Consider the following 15647-nt stretch of genomic DNA (forward strand, 5'->3'; position numbering starts at 1 on the left):
AGCTTGTGTGGTCTTTAGACATTTCTTCCCTATAGCTGTGTAAAATAGAAACGTTACAGTCACAGAGCTGACACAGGGACCCCAAGCGAGTACAATAATGGATCACAAACTTTTTTAACTCCACATCTAGCCAGTTCTAATGCTCTATAAAATGGGAAGCTAGTCATGTATTTTGTACTACAGAATAGTCTAGTAGGATATTTGGTTAACAAAAAGGACCAAAAGAATGTTATGCCTGCAATGCAAAGTACTTAAATGGCATGTTATTCTTGCTTATTCACATTCTATTAGATCAGCCAAGTTAAATCCTCTTCACACTCCATACATCATTTTTTCATAAAATCAAGATTCCTATGTAGTGTGTGAATGCTCCACAGATGTCTCCATTTCCATTCTCTAAGTTTTGTCCATGAAGTACTGTATGCCCGTTTTTATATTTGATCTTGAATACTGCTATTAAGATTAGTTCAACTTCCATGTATAATATCATTAACCTCAGTTTATACTAGAAGATTCTTTTCTTCACTGTTAAACCTTTAGGAATGTGCCATGTGATAAGGATTCAGCAGCTGACCCACACAATTACTACTGAATTACTCTGAAACCAACAATTACTACTTATTTCTACAGTACTTTTAGTACTAGCAGATTTCTTGCATGAAGCTTTAGGAACATTGCACTTTTACAAAAATGTGCATCTTAGAAGTAAAGCTATAAATTTGTAATAAGATTATGTAACACATGTAAGGAAGCTCTACCTTTCTGGAATTAAGGTTTAAAAGCCTGTTAGCATTTAGAGACAATACTTGCTTTTAAATATTTTGTATTTTACTTGAACCCAATACATTTCATTAACTGCACAGGTTTCCCAGACAGAACCGCTTCCAGGGTGATCTTTTTAATGTAGATGAGACACCCAAGTCTTACAAACCCCACAACGCTACTATAAGTTAACATAGGGCACTAACACAACCAACATGAAATAAGGTCCCAACTCCATAAAATTGAATTGAAGTTCCACTTCCAACCAACAGAATAGTAACAGTGATAAGACGAAGTACTTTGTTAAAGCTAATAGTATGGAAATATAACACTAAGCTTTAAGTGTTACTTTACACATGAACAATTAACAAGAACTCTTCATATTACTTTACTGAGCTATTAAAAGTGTATTTTGTATGCTTACATTTTAAGAAAAAAGGTTGTCGAGGAAAAGTTCTCTTTTAAATAGAAGATATTTGATCACAACAGCCACCAACACTACATGGCAGGCTTTGCAGCTGAAATTCTCAGTGCCATTCTGTGTATTTTCAGAAAGTCAGGATATATGCATTAAAACAGGATCTTAGCTGTTTAGAAATTCACCTGCTTCCACTGCCTGCTCCTCACCTGTAACAGATACTGTGAGAGTTTCCACAAGTTGTCAGTCCTCTGTACTGTGACCAGTATGCTTCTGTTCCTAATTAACTCCTAAACCAAAGGGATCTCAAATCGAACCACATTCAGGCCTTGTCTACCCTGGTAAGTTTCTGCGCAGTAAAGCAGTCTGCTACATTGTAACTCCTGAGGTGAGAACACGGCCAAGCCACTGAGTGCACAGAAACTGCGCAGTTGCAGTGCTGTAAAAAACTCACCCCGATGAGAGGCGTACAGCTTTCTGCGCTGAGAGTATAGCACCACTACTGCCAGAGTAGACATCCTGGTCGATTACAGAGCTGCAATCGGCCTCCAGGAGGTGTCCCACAATGCCTTTTCTTGCCTCTCTCTGGTCATCAGTTTGAATTCTACTGCACTGCCCTCAGGTGACCAATCATCATCCCCATCCCGTATATTCCTTGAGAATTTTGAAAATCCCTTTCCTGTTTACTTGGTGACGCGTGCAGTGGTTTCAGTGCATCTCTACAGCAGACCATGCCTGCTCCATGCACCAGGTGATCCCCATATTGGAGTAATGCTGGGCTGCTGGACATCAGCGGCACGTGGGGAGAGGAGGCTGTCCAGTCCCAGCTATGCTCCACCCCTAGGAATTATACCTACAGACAGATTTCACGAAGCATGACAGAGGGGCCATGACCAGGACACACTGCGGTGCAGGGTCAAAGCGAAGGAGCTGCGGAACACCTACCACAAGGCACAGGAGACAAAGTGCCGCTCCGGTGCTGCGCCCACGAGCTGCCGGTTCTACAAAGAGCTGGACGCCATACCCGGTGGCGACCCCACCTCCACTGCGAAGGCCCCTGTGGATACTTCACTGGCTCACATGCCCAGCTGAGAGTGGACTGAGCCAGGAGGAGGAAATCTTGGACAAGGTTGGGGAGGGGGACCCAGAGGCAGAGGATGACTCGAAGGTCAGAGATGCATTCAGCCACTTATTGCTCTTTTCTACCCCAGAGGAGCCTAGCCAGTCACAGCTGTTGGATCTTGGCGAAGTGCCAATGGAGGCCCCTGGTAAGTGGCTTTGATTTTGGAAATCACTAAAGCAAGTTGTTGGGGGCAGGAGGGTTGCAGAAAACAGGCTTATGTCTGTATGATGTGCATACCACCACATGCCTGGTCTGAGCGGCAGAACAGGGTGTTGACTGAATCCCTCACTTCACGGGAATCTGCATGACACCATTGCTGCATATAGGCGAGACACATAAGGAAGCTGCAGTCTTGGAGAAGAACCTCTCTTGATTGCCTTGCTCACCCTCAGCAGCAAGGTATCTTCCATAATGGACACAGCCTGTGGAAAATGTGGGGACAGGGATGATTATAAGCCACCCCCTACAGTGCTGGCTCTCCCCAAGAGCCACTCCTGCCCCATCACAATCCAGCCCTGCAGACTCCCAGTACCCACTGCAATCAACACCCATCCCTCTGCAGTTTAGCACTACTGAAGTATAGTACCCGCTGCACTGTACTCCAAAGGACAAGGCTGGATATGATACCTGGACATACACAAATTTTTAACCATCCCAGGACCTCACCTCCTCCTGCAACCCTCCCTTCCCCCTCAGTGCTGATATGTTTTTTTGTTTCTCTCCCCAATCCAGTAGTTTAATAAAATAATTGTTTTGGTTTGAAAGCAATCCTTATTCCATTATTGAAAGCAAACAGAGCCCTGCAAAGCAACAAGCAATTTTCTTACACCTTCATAGTGCATCATCTGTACCAATCACTATCACCTCCTAGCATTACAAGCACTGCACTCCAGAGCATAGCAACAAATATTAGTGGCTTTCAACTTCAAATCACTGCCTCAAGGAATCCCTGATCCTTATGGTACCACACTGTGCCTCTCTAATAACTCTGGTCTCTGGCTGTCCAAATTCATCCTCCAGGTGCTGAGCAAAGCTTTCACCTTTCCCTTCACAAATATTATGGAGCGTATAGCACGCGGCTATAAGCATATGAATACTGTAATCAGCCAGGTCCAGCTTCCCATACAGGCAGCGCCAGCAGGCCTTTAAATGGCCAAAAGCACACTCAACAGCCATTCTGCACTTGCTCAGCCTGTTGCTGAACCGCTCCTTGCTGCTGTCAAGGTGCCCCATGCATGGCTTCATAAGCCCTGGCACTAGGGGGTAGGCAGGGTCTCCCAGGATCACAATGGGCATTTCGACTTCCACTACAGTGATCATCTGGTCCAGGAAGAAAGTCCCTGCTTGCAGCTTCTTGAACAGGACAGTGTTCCGAAAGATGCATAAGTCATGCACCTTTCCGGACTAGCCTGCTTTAATGTCCGTGAAACACCCACAGTGATCCACAAGCACCTGGAGAACCATTGAGAAATATCTCTTGCAATTAACGTACTCGGTGGCTAGCTGGTCTGGTGCCAGAATTGGAATATGCATACCATCTATTGCCCCTCCACAGTTAGGGAAGCCCATTTGTGCAAAGCCATCCACAATGGCACGCATGTTGTCCAGATTCATGGTCTTTCAGAGCAGGATGTGATTAATGGCCCTGCACACTTCTGTCAACCTGAGTACAATGGTTGACTTTCCCACTCTGAACTGGTTAGTGACCTATTGGTAGCAGTCTGGAGTAGCCAGTTTCCACAGTGCAATCACCACGTGCTTCTCCAACAGGGCAGTTCTCATTCTCATATCCTTGAACCGCAGGGCTGGGGCAAGCTCATACCACAGTCCCATGAATGTGGCTTTCCTCATCTGAAAGTTCTGCAGCCACGGCTCGTCATCCCAGACATGCATGACAATGTGATCACCACTCGGTGCTTGTTTTCCCAAGACCAAAAGTGGCATTCCACTGTGGTTAGCACCTCCATGAATGCCACAAACAATCTCATGTCATAGCTACCATGCGTGGCGAGATCAATGTTGCACTCCGCTTGCCTTTGTAGTTTAAAGAATAACTCCACTGCCACTCGTGACATGTTACAGCGAGCAGCATATTGGTCAACAGTGCAGGATCCATTCCTGCAGACCAAAGACTCAGAGCGCACAGTACAAAAACCATTGAAAGATGGCGCCAAATGCATACGGAAACACAGGGATTGCTGGGATGCAAAGAAATGTATCATGGGCCATTGGGATGGGACAGGACCCAGGATGCCCCGCGACTCCTTCTGCCTTCCCACAACTCCTAGCAGCAGCAGAAGAGATGCTCTGTGGGATAGCTGCCCAGAGTGCACCGTTCCGAATACTACTGCAAGTGCTGCAAGCTTGAACACGCTATTGTTCAGGCAGCTGACAGTGCGAAAACACAACAGCAGTTTCCCTTCAGCACTCTCTGAGCGGCGCTGTAACTGCCGGCACTGTAACTCTGCCAGCATAGACATACCCTAAAAAGATTCAGGAAAGCAACGGCCAAAAGCAAGAAGTAGAGAAAGAAAAGGGGCTCCTCCTCCTATCTTTTTACCTACTCTCAAGAAAGAAGTTACAAGATGCAAGTGGTACAAGCCAGCCCCTCAGGAGTTTGGAGGGGGCACTAACAAGATTTGGCTTATGTACTGGGTGAAAATAACTGCACTTCACGCCACATCTTCTTTATCCCAAACTGAACTGTATCACTGAATGAGAACAACTTTCCTGGGAGCGTGCAATGTAAAAATGTAGACCCTGTATCGCAGAACAGGCAGTCAACATCATTTCTTCAACAGGATTTTCTACACACTTTTTACATTTGATTGAAAATGAAGTTTCCTTTTACTGGTAGTCATGCAGTACAAACTGCACCAACATACATGTTAAATATTTTCCTGTTATCAATAAGAAGTCATTTATACAATGCAGATTGTTATAATCTGCAATTTCGAATGATTCATCCCTTCATCTAGTCGCAGCTTCTGGCGGTTGGAAGCTTAGGGACACCTGGAGCATGGAGTCATGTCCCTGACCATCTTGGTGAATAGTCACTTCATTAAGCATAGATCATCACTTATCTAGTTCTTTTTTTAACCCAGTTATGCTTGAATAATTATGTGCTAGTTCTGATTTATATCCGTGTCTATGCCCACACTTTGAGACCTCTTTCATAGATCTGTGGATTTTTTATTTGTGCAAACATGCAAGGAAGAAAAGTTGAAGTCTCAGGCTGAATTTCAGAGTCTGGTTTTCATTCCAGTTCTTGAAGAGCAATCCATGGAGATCAGTGGTAATGTGCAAGTTCCATCCTGCCATACAGTAGTACTACATTCCAGGTCAGTTGTGCAACAGCAATTAAGGTAACCATGTGCTCATTCTCTGGTCAGAAGATAAAATATGAAACTGAAGTTGTTAATGAGAGAACAGCTAGAGAAAAGGAAAGATATCAGAGTTTGGGAGGGGGGAAGACTCCATCCAACAAGGAGAAAACAGCAAAATATTACTCTTTTAGAGAGCAAGCCATGAGCAAGACATGCCAAAAAATGCAAGGGTTACAATTTAAGTCCCTTCCTATGACTCCCTGCGTAGCCTGGAATAAGTCACCAAAACCATCTCCAATCCCCAATCTAAATACCCTGAACAATAATATAGAGATAGTACTTACATTCCTCACAGGATTAGTCTGAGACATTTTGCAGATGCAAATAATGCACTTACATAGCACTTTACATGTTCAGTTTTCTAGTGTCTGCTCATGACTACCAAATTACTTACTGCTATCAAGTAAGCTGCAGAAAGAAAATGCTCTTTCCCCCAACTACTCTTTGTAGGACTGCTCCTTGGCTCCTGAATAGCTTAACAGTCTTGATTGTTTAATTTTTTCCCATCCCTAAATAGCAGCTAACCACTAGCCAATACCAAGGGAGGCTACAAGGATACACAGCACTTCAGAATATTTGATCTGAGATTGATTAGTGGGAGGGTCAACTGTATTTTTAATAAAAAGAAAAGGAGTACTTGTGGCACCTTAGAGACTAACAAATTTAATAGAGCATAAGCTTTCGTGAGCTACAGCTCACTTCATCGGATGCATCCGATGAAGTGAGCTGTAGCTCATGAAAGCTTACGCTCTAATAAATTTGTTAGTCTCTAAGGTGCCACAAGTACTCCTTTTCTTTTTGTGAATACAGACTAACATGGCTGCTACTCTGAAACCTGCATTTTTAATGTATTTTCGGAGAGAATCTTGTTTTAGTTCAGTTTCAAAAGTCAGATTACACATTCCCATGAGCACTGACAAATTTCAGACAGACAGACAACCCATAAAAAAAACCTGAGTATTAACAGGAAATGTTGACTTTGAAGTTGGAGGCTAGCTTTCTGTTTGGAGAACTTCAGGCAGTGTGTCGTCTCTAACACTGCACCCCTGGGTGGGTCATCGACAACATGTATCAAACCTGGGACCTCCAGTTCTAAAAGAATATGCCTCTACTGCGTGACCTAGAAGACCTAGCTGTACTAAAACTGTAGCATGTTCATCAGTCTCTCTATGTGTGGCCTACTGAGTAGGTGTGTTCCATCCAGCTCAAACTAACTCGACTACATGCATTTACCCACTATTTGAAAAAGTTTCAGTTTCCCAAAAGTCAGTGTTCTCTGCTTAAAGTCAGTTTAATAAATAGATATATATTACAGCTAGTCTGATGAAATATTTGCTTTTGAATTGACTTTTTTGCCAACCTAGGATTTCACAGGAAATTAGTACTAAAATATAGATTCATAGATACTAAGGTTAGAAGGGACCATTCTGATCATCTAGTCCGACCTCCTGCACAGCGCAGGCCATAGAATCTCACCCACCCACTCCTATGAAAAACCTCACCCATGTCTGAGCTATTGAAGTCCTTAAATCATGGTTTAAAGACTTCAAGGAGCAGAGAAGCCTCCCTCAAGTCACCCATGCCCCATGCTACAGAGGAAGGCAAAAACCTCCAGGGCCTCTCCAATCTGCCCTGGAGGAAAATTCCTTCCCGACCCCAAATATGGCGATCAGCTAAACTCTGAGCACATGGGCAAGATTCACCAGCCACATACTACAGAAAATTCTTTCCTGGGTAACTCAGATCCCATCCATCTAATATCCCATCTCAGGGGATTTGGCCTATTTACCATGAATATTTAAAGATCAATTACTTACCAAAATCCTATTATCCCATCATACCATCTCCTCCTTCAACTTATCAAGTAGAATCTTAAAACCAGATAAATCTTTTGCCCCCACTGTTTCCCTTGGAAGGCTATTCCAAAACTTCACTCCTCTGATGGTTAGAAACCTTCGTCTGATTTCAAGTCTAAACTTCCTGGTGGCCAGTTTATACCCATTTGTTCTTGTGTCCCCATTGGTGCTGAGCTGAAATAATTCCTCTTCCTCTCCTGTATTTATCCCTCTGATATATTTATAGAGAGCAATCATATCTCCCCTCAACCTTCTTTTAGTTAGGCTAAACAAGCCAAGCTCCTTAACTCTCCTTTCATAAGACAAGTTTTCCATTCCTCGGATCATCCTAGTAGCCCTTCTCTGTACCTGCTCCAGTTTGAATTCATCCTTTTTAAACATGGGAGACCAGAACTGCACACAGTATTCCAGGTGAGGTCTCACCAGTGCCTTGTATAATGGTACTAAAACCTCCTTATCCCTACTGGAAATGCCTCTCCTGATGCATCCCAAAACCGCATTAGCTTTTTTTTTTTTTTTTTTTTTTTTACAGACATATGATCGGTCCACTGAAAAAAACGGATAACTGTGTATGCTACACAAACCTGGCTGTACACAGTGGTAAAATAATGATCGTCTAAATTTCTCTGCTAGGCACGTTTCAGCTATTATGGTTTGCACTTGAACTTGAAAAGTTTCTCAAGACAATGGTTAAAGAACATAAGAATGGCTATACTGGGTCAGACCAAAGGTCCATCCACCCCAGTATCCTGTCTGTCAACAATGGCCAATGCCAGGTGCCCCAGAGGGAGTGAACCTAACAAGTATTGATCAAGTGATCTCTCTCCTGCCATCCATCTCCACCCTCTGACAAACAGAGGCTAGGGACACCATTCCTTACCCATCCTGGCTAACAGCCATTAATGGACTTAACCTCCATGAATTTATCTAGTTCTCTTTTAAACCCTGTTATAGTCCTAGCCTTCACAACCTCCTAAGGCAAAGAGTTCCACAGGTTGACTGTGCGCTGAGTGAAGAACAACTTGCTTTTATTTGTTTTACACCTGCTGTCCATTAATTTCATTTGGTGGCCCCTAGTTCTTATATTAGGGGAACAAGTCAATAACTTTTCCTTATTCACTTTCTCCACACCACTCATGATTATAGACCTCTATCACATCCCCCCTTAGTCTCCTCTTTTCCAAGCTGAAAAGTCCTTGCCTCTAATCTCTCCTCATATGGGACCCGTTCCAAACCCCTAATCATTTTAGTAGCCCTTTTCTGAACCTTTTCTAATGCCATTATATCTTTTTTGAGATGAGGGGACCACATCCGTACGCAGTATTCAAGATGTGGGCATACCATGAATTTGTATAAGAGCAATTTGTATAATTCTCTGTCTTATTCTCTATCCCTTTTTTAAAGATTCCTAAAATCCCGTTTGCTTTTTTGACTGCCGCTGCACACTCCGTGGACATCTTCAGAGAACTATCATGATGACTCTCTCTCCTGATTAGTTGTAGCTAAATTAGCCCCCATAATATTTTATGTATAGTTGGGGTTATTTTTTCCAATGTGCATTACTTTACATTTATCCACATTAAATTTCATTTGCCATTTCGTTGCCCAAATACTTAATTTTGTTAGATCTTTTCGAAGTTCTTCACAGTCTGCTTTGGTCCTAACTATCTTGAACAGTTTAGTATCATCTGCAAACTTTGCCAACTCACTGTTTACCTCTTTCTCCAGATCATTTATGAATAAGTTGTGGTCTCTGGCACTTTCTGGTGGTCCACAGACTGAAACAGCAAGGATCACACAGTGGGAGTGCTGTATGGACCACCTCATATAAGCATTTATAGGACCAATGCCAAAGGAATACCAATTGAAAATACTGGTGTTTGTTTTTACTGACTAGTTGGATTTAATAGCCAAGATTACAGTAATTGAAAGCAAAAAAAAACAGCCTATTTACTTTGTGCACAAAAGCACTGTATGAAGTCAATTTTCTTGTGCCCCTTGCAGTCAGTTTCTCCCTTGTTGCCAGAATTTTTTTTCAACTTAGGTAAATAGTGCCCTTTAAACGGTATGCCTCAAATCTATCAGACATGGGAAACTTTTTAATGTTAGTATATTTCAAGTAGTTTGAGTTGAAGGTCCCTTTAAGATACTGGAGATTGCTACCAGGTATTAGAAAACGTGTCTGGCCCAATCTGCATGCCACTGCATGAGGCAAGCTTCCAATTTACACAGTGCAAACACAATTTTCTGATTTTATTTTGAACATCTTTTTTTAAAAAAAATCAATATAGTTTAACATATTGGGGGCTTTCTGAAAACCCCCAAGATCTTCCATAGCTTTAAACTCACAGACCTGTGTAGTGTTAATCATTTAGCTTTATAGGAAATTATTATTAAAGAATAGTAATATTAGGGAAGTCGTACAGTTGAAGCATGATATGATCACCTACTGATTCCCTAGATAAGTACTCAAAAACATTTCCTGTGAAATTAGTTGCCAAGTACCATAGCTGAGTTATTTCTATTTGTAGAGATATCCGTACTCCTTTCAGAGTACCGCATGACAAAAATTAACTGAAATACTGTTCTTAAATATCATTAGCCTGCTTTTATCCATAAAAGGTGACCATTCCTTAAAACAGATTAGTTTGCTCTAGTATTCATGTTACAAGCATAAGTTCCAATACTGCAACTGGATTCACATGGGCAAACCCATGCAGACTTCCACTGACTTCACACACAACTGCAGGACTATGGCAAAGCTCTGAATATATGAGGGAAATGATCCATTAATGCTCAGGTAAAATATTTTCATTTTAACAGGAAAGAGGCACCACTGCCACAGTTCAAACTCAGATCATGGTTTATAAAAGTGTTTTTTGTTTTCACAAAAAGCTAAATAGAATTCTTCACAGCAATGTTTAGAAGTCACGTTAAGTTTAAGATTTAGTACAAGTGTAGGTATTTCAAAATTCCTCTACAGTATTTGGATTGCAAGAACTGCAGCATGGTGTAAACAAGAACTATATTTATTTTGGAGATTTCACTCAGCTTGGACAATAAGAATGAGAAATAGAAAAGATTAAGAAGTAATCTTTAATAATTTAAACTGTTAGTAAATCAAGTTTAAAATGTTGGTCCAGGATGGACTTAATGAAATGCATGCAAGCTGGAGAACTGCAAGTGCACAGTGCAATATTGTGTACACACACACACACACACACAGTGTTGCATGAAAGCAAGAATGCAAACCACTTCAAACTCTGGATTTTAAACTTGATACTGCCCCTTTGAACTTTTGCAGATCATTCTAAGAAGTTCAGGTTGTTAAATGGACACAGCAAATCTGCATGTTTATTGTTACAATGCAATCTTTTATGTGATTGGAAATCAACTTGGGACCTAAAGTATAAGACATCTGTCATCTTGCCTGATCTATAGATTATGCATTAGGCCTCAAGTCTTTTGCTAACTGTAGGTTCCTTGTTTTACTGCTGATTGTAATAAAGGCAAGCTAGCCCTAGGGGCTACAGTCAAGAGCAATTAAAGTTGGAACAGCTTTGGTGGTATCCTTTAAGTACGGAGTTTGTCCTATGTCCGTGACTCCTCAGAACTGAGCAATCAGATTTTGATGTGGTCTAGTGTATTTTGACAAAGGATATGAACAGTCATAACTTTTTATTTCCTCTTATCCTAACCCTGGTGAAAGGGTTGCAATTTGTGATTGTCATAAGACTGAATATTCAGGTATGTTTCACTCTAAGTGAGAAGACCATGCATTTAGTTTTGTTCCAATTCTAGTCTGTACTTCAGAAGTTCACTGCCACCATTTTTATTGTACTTGGCAGTATGATCAAGCAAGCTTCATGATTGGAACAGCTCAGACATTGCCATTAAGAACATTAGCGATTTGAGGGAGAAGACCTAGCAGCACTTACCCCTGCTATGGCCAACTTACATCAGTAGTACTAGTCTCCTAATCTAAAATTTTCTTTTAACATGCTCAAGTAAGTGTGAGGTAACGAGAGGATCAATAGCATTTCTCTAGTCTATTTAAGTATTCAGCAACAGTATCTTATTGTAGAAACAATGAAGAGGTAACATTTTCACTAACTTTACTGAAACATTTGTGCCAAAGTTTTCAGAAGTTGCCTTTGATTATGGGTTCCTAATGGAGAGGTCTTGGGCCTGAGTTTTAGGAGTGCCAAGTCAGTGGGAGCTGTAGGTGCTCAATACCCCTGAAGTTTAGGCCCAAGATGTCTTCTGAAATTCTGACTTATCTGTATTTGAAGGACTGGTGGCTTTCAGACATGGATATTGGCCACAGTGCAAATGTTTTACTTCTAGTTTGAAATAATTTCATCCAAGAGCTTTTAGACCTGTATTCCCTTAAGTCAGTATGAATTTTTAGTGGAGTCAATGGTGTTTGAGTTTGTCTAGTATTTCCTTAGACCACCACCTCTCTATTTTCTTGAAGGCAGCACACCTTACCCTGAAGGACAGAATTACTGTTGAACGAATATAGATTTTTGATGAGGAAGGTCATCATTAAAAGCTGTAAATTAAGGGAAGTGTTCAGGTTCCTTAAAGATGTGTACAACATAGGAAACAAATTACGAGCCAGATTTTTAATGGTATATAAGCACCTAACTCCCACTGAAATCAATGGGTGTTAGGTGTAACTCCTTTAAATAACAGCCTCTATGTATCTATCCTACTAAGTTTCCCTCCTGTTCTCCAGATTTTATGAATCTGCCAATGTGCTTTACATGATGGTACATAACACACAGAAAGCTCCTCCAATGCTAAGCATGGATTTAATGTGAAAGCAGATGTCTTGCTGATAAGGTAGTTCGATGACAACTTATGTTCATACTTTGAGTACAGGACATGTGTGTTCCCGTTTTATGATGAGACCACTGTCACAGTGAGGCCACTTGTTACATACAGGTGGACAGATTTTATTTAGACCTATAAAAAGCTAGGCAATATCCACAACTGTTGAAAAAAGTCAAGAGAACTGCATCAAAGAAGTTCAGCACCACTGGAAAAGCAAAATAAGTAATTTCAGATCTTTGAAATTTGATCTTCAGACTATTTTAAGTTACCAAGAGCAGCAACATTGCCAAAAATATTCAGATATTCCCATATTCAACATTTTGTTATTTCCCTCTTTCAACAGGTTTGCAGAGTATCTGATTTGCAACTTCCATCTTCTACTTCTGCCAAGAGGTCTCCATATCCAGTGGACTAGCAAGTGTATCACCACTAACCAATGGCAGCATATGGTATCTACCAATCAGCTTTTGGTTAACAATGCTTAATTCAACCACTTGGTTTTCAAACCAAGTGTTCCAATCATGCAACAGTGTAATTAACAAAATGTTGCAAGTGTGCCCAAAGCACCAAGACTTCAACATTTGACTGAAGATATTACATTGTATTTTAACTCCCCAAGAGCCTATGACTTAGCAAAACATCGCCTGTCTTTCTAGCTCTAAAAATCAGACAGTCACACATTCTCAAATGTTTGGTTTGTTCTTGAGCCATACCATATGATCTTAGACTCAAATATATAGCAAACCCTTGAAGACAGTAGGTCCCATTATTAAGAGAGGACTTGCTACAAGAACACGGATGCTCTAGTGTACAAATCTGCTTCCAGGACAAGCAGCATATTACTACAAGCACGTTCTTGTAAGGGGCCAAGGAAAGTCTAGTTTATCTTCATAAGATCTCTTCTCAGTTGGTCAGTAAAATTTCACAACCAGACCCCACTTTAAGGGCTGTAAACAGAACCAGTAAGCACATTATGTAAATATTACTAGGGCTGTTTTGGTTTTATTTGAATGAGAAAATAAGTTGCTCCATCATTTAGGATTTGAGTCATTAAGGTTTTACATGGATTAACATTTTTATCTATATTACATTTTCTGCATTTCCCATCATCATAGTATCCAAATGCTATCATTTGCCTTGGCTTATTTACAGAGTTGTAGGGTATTACCAAAGTATTCTCCCTGAGAGATTTGGCAACAATTATGCACATAACTTGACATACACAAAGGCAAGTTTCCCCAGGTCACTTGCCAGTTAGAACCGCGTTGCAGCATAGGGTAAGGTCACTAAAATGTAATTCGCAAAAAGAAAAGGAGTACTTGTGGCACCTTAGAGACTAACAAATTTATTAGAGCATAAGCTTTCGTGAGCTACAGCTCACGGCTGTAGCTCACGAAAGCTTATGCTCTAATAAATTTGTTAGTCTCTAAGGTGCCACAAGTACTCCTTTTCTTTTTGCGAATACAGACTAACACGGCTGCTACTCTGAAACCTGTGATTATGCAAGGCACTAAAATGTAATTAACTCAATTCAGTGTTTCCACCCAACTCCCTCTATGCACTCACTGAATGTGTCGTTTCAGACTCACTACAGGAACTATCTGCACGGGCAAAGCTCAAAGAACCTTTCCCTGCAGAGGGGAAGGAGCTGAGAAGCAACAAATGAGGGAGTTGGAAGGGATAAAACTGGCACTTCAGGATTTCTGTTCTACTTAAAAGTAGGTCACAGCATAAATGAAGCACCAGGATTGCACCCCCGTCCGAGCAGACCGCTCCCTGCAGCCCTGCTACTTCCACTACAGGCAGCGTGACCAAACAGCAAGCGTGGCAAATGGGGACGGGGTGGAGGGTCCTAGGCACCTGTATCAGACAAAGCCCCAAATACAAGGGCTGTCCCTATCAAACCGGGACACCTGGTCACTAGCTACCGATCACAGCTCCCAACACCCACCGGCAGCAGCTCTCCTCCCCACCCGCCAAACACGGGACACAACAGGATCCAGGAGACCCTGCCTGCCTGCCTGCCTGCCAGCCCCCCCCGCCGCCGCCGCCGCCGCCGCCGCCGGGCAGGCCCTACTACATACAGCCTAGCCCCCAAGACACTAATCCGCCCCGCCCCGGCCCGGCCAGAGCCCCCCGTGCCGCCCCATGCGAACCGGAGCCCGCCACACTCGGCCTCGGCCCCGCCAGCCCCCTGCACTGGCCGGAGCCCCCCAGCCCGGGCAGGCCCCGCCGCGCCGGCGCTTGGCGCAGGGCCGGGCCGGCCCCGGCCGCGTCCCGCGTCCCGCCCCGGCCGCCCGTTACCTGGCGGCCCCGCGCGCTGGCCGCGCCGCGCCGCGTCCCCTTCCGCCATCTTGTCCGGGTTTAAAATTAACTCCGCGTGACGTCAAACGCCGCCGCGAGACCTTTATCGGCCGGCAGCGCGCGGCGCCGCCAATCCCGCTGCGGCGCGCGCCCGGCAACTGCGCCGCCGGATCCGCCCCATCCGGGCGGGCGGTCCGGAGCCCGCGGGGTCCGAGCGCCGCCGAGTTCCCCGCCCGCCTGGCGCCTGCGTGCCGGCGCTGCAGGGTCCTAGCGCCCCCTTGGGCTGCCCGCCCCCCGAGCTAGGGGTGCCAACCCTCCAGGATTGGCCTGGAGTCTCCAGGAATTAAAGATTACTCTTTAATGAAAGATTATCATATGCGATGAAATGTCCAGAAATACATCCAACTAAAATTGGCGTCCCTATCCCCAGCTCCAGGATCCCGAGCGGCCAGGGCCCAGAGCCCTCACAGAGTCACCCTACCCATCCCCCAACTCACCCCCACCCACCTCCCCTGGAGTCATCCCACCAGAACCCCCTGAGTCACTCCACCCATCCCCGCTAACTCACCCCAGCCCATCCCCCCCGGAGTCACCTACACCTTCCCCCCCTGCAGTCACACCACCCATCCATACACCCCCGGAGTCACCCACCCATCCCCCCCGACTCACCCCTGCCCGCCCCCAAGGCCTCCTCTGCAGAATCACCCCTGCCCAACCCTGAAGTCATCCCCCTGAAGTCACCCCTGCTTCCCCCTCCCCAGAGTCACCCCTGTATAAACAGAGTGAAATGGGAGTGGGTGGGACCCCAGCAAACATGAGGTACCAGGGCCCCAAATCTTTCTTGTTGGGCATACTGAATCAGCACTTGGTGCGGCTGCAGTCGCTCATCCCAGCTGACATGTCATACCCAAGTCGGGCTGCAGGCCGTGCTGGCTCCTGGCTACACTAATTCCCTATGT

The 15647-nt window shown here is 43.8% G+C and overlaps 1 protein-coding gene across 6 annotated transcripts in view; it reads right to left on the minus strand.

Moving 5' to 3' along the window:
- The window catches only part of ATL2 (atlastin GTPase 2), a 58304-nt gene extending 43446 nt beyond the window's left edge, over positions 1–14858 (minus strand). For 3 of the 6 annotated variants that reach the window (XM_038394572.2, XM_043512204.1, XM_038394573.2), the window contains exon 1: positions 14689–14834. In XM_038394572.2, coding sequence (XP_038250500.1) covers positions 14689–14737 — 49 coding nt within the window. In that variant the 5' untranslated portion in view covers positions 14738–14834. Of the gene's footprint in view, positions 1–14688 lie in introns of all 6 variants that reach the window. The other 3 variants (XM_038394577.2, XM_038394575.2, XM_038394574.2) reach the window with 3 other exon arrangements.
- Between the last annotated feature and the right edge of the window lie 789 nt (positions 14859–15647).

Source organism: Dermochelys coriacea, chromosome 3 (genome assembly GCF_009764565.3).
Source record: "Dermochelys coriacea isolate rDerCor1 chromosome 3, rDerCor1.pri.v4, whole genome shotgun sequence".
NCBI classification, from domain to species: Eukaryota; Metazoa; Chordata; order Testudines; family Dermochelyidae; genus Dermochelys; species Dermochelys coriacea.